At 43.7% G+C, this 1,137-nt stretch overlaps 1 protein-coding gene across 1 annotated transcript in view; it reads right to left on the minus strand.

Annotated features, from left to right (window-relative positions):
* The window catches only part of LOC101852532 (cilia- and flagella-associated protein 54), a gene marked incomplete at its 5' end in the record, with an annotated part of 12,969 nt that overhangs the window by 3,918 nt on the left and 7,914 nt on the right, over window positions 1–1,137 (minus strand). Inside the window, 1 exon segment of the mRNA XM_013090594.2 lies at window positions 404–627. Coding sequence (XP_012946048.1) covers window positions 404–627 — 224 coding nt within the window.

Genomic DNA, 1,137 nt, shown 5'->3' on the forward strand with positions numbered 1-1,137 from the left:
GGGAGGAGATGGTAAAACTGACATTAGTAGAATGATAACAACAATAATGATAACAACAATAATCATAATAAAAATAATCATAACAATAACAACAATAATAAAAGTAATAATAACAATAACAACAATCATAAATGTAATAAATGTAATAGTAATAGTTAGTCCATTTAATGTACCACCACCCTCCAACCACCCACCCACTCCCATCCACCACCATCGCCTAAACACACCAAAACCCACACTCACCACCATCCCCATGATCCATCCATCCACCTACCACCACCACCAACAACAACAACAACATTGATCTTCATTATTATTAACAACAACTTCAACAATAACTACTACAACAACAACAACAACAATGATTACAACAACAACAACAACAACCACAATCACAACTCACAGAAGACAACGGATCATCACTGAGGCTCTCCGCGTCAATCTCCGAGTTGAGAGAGAGGTTGGAGGCATAGGACTTGATGGTGATGTTGAGGTCCGTGGGGAACTGAGCCTGGCCCGTCATGTGGAGGCCGGGCGGGGGGTAGGGGGCGCAGCAGTCGGCCGCGTACACTTTGAGGTTGTTACATAGGTAGCCGTGCATCTGGGTCAGACGCATACACCACAGACCTGGGGGGGGGGAGAACAAACATATTTTTTTTGTAGTAGAGATTTTACGGCGCTCGCAACTGCATAAGGTCATATGAGGGCCAGAAGATTACAGGTGTTATACGAGAGTAACAAACAAAGAAAAGAAGGAGGAGAGATAAGGACGATATATGTTTGATAGGAAAGAAAGAGCAAACCACACCAGAGCACCCGCCAGCCACCCAGTGTTAGGGAGAGAGAGAGGAGTGAGGATAAATACAGGTGAGAGAGAGAAAGAGAGAAAGGGGGGTGTGTTGTGGCAAACAAATAAAAACGTAAATTTTAAAAAGTCTACTTTCCTTCAAGTCCAACTTGATCATCTGCAGCAAAGCTTCTGACCCCCCACCCCCCCTCAATTGAGAAAGCAAGAGAACTTTATTTTTATCCTACTATTCTTCCATATCATCATCATAACCATCATCTCCATCCCCATCATATCATCAACAACTCCCCCCCCCTCCGCCACACACACACACACACACACACACACCT

This window comes from Aplysia californica, unplaced genomic scaffold (assembly GCF_000002075.1).
Source record: "Aplysia californica isolate F4 #8 unplaced genomic scaffold, AplCal3.0 scaffold01356, whole genome shotgun sequence".
NCBI lineage: Eukaryota > Metazoa > Mollusca > Gastropoda > Aplysiida > Aplysiidae > Aplysia > Aplysia californica.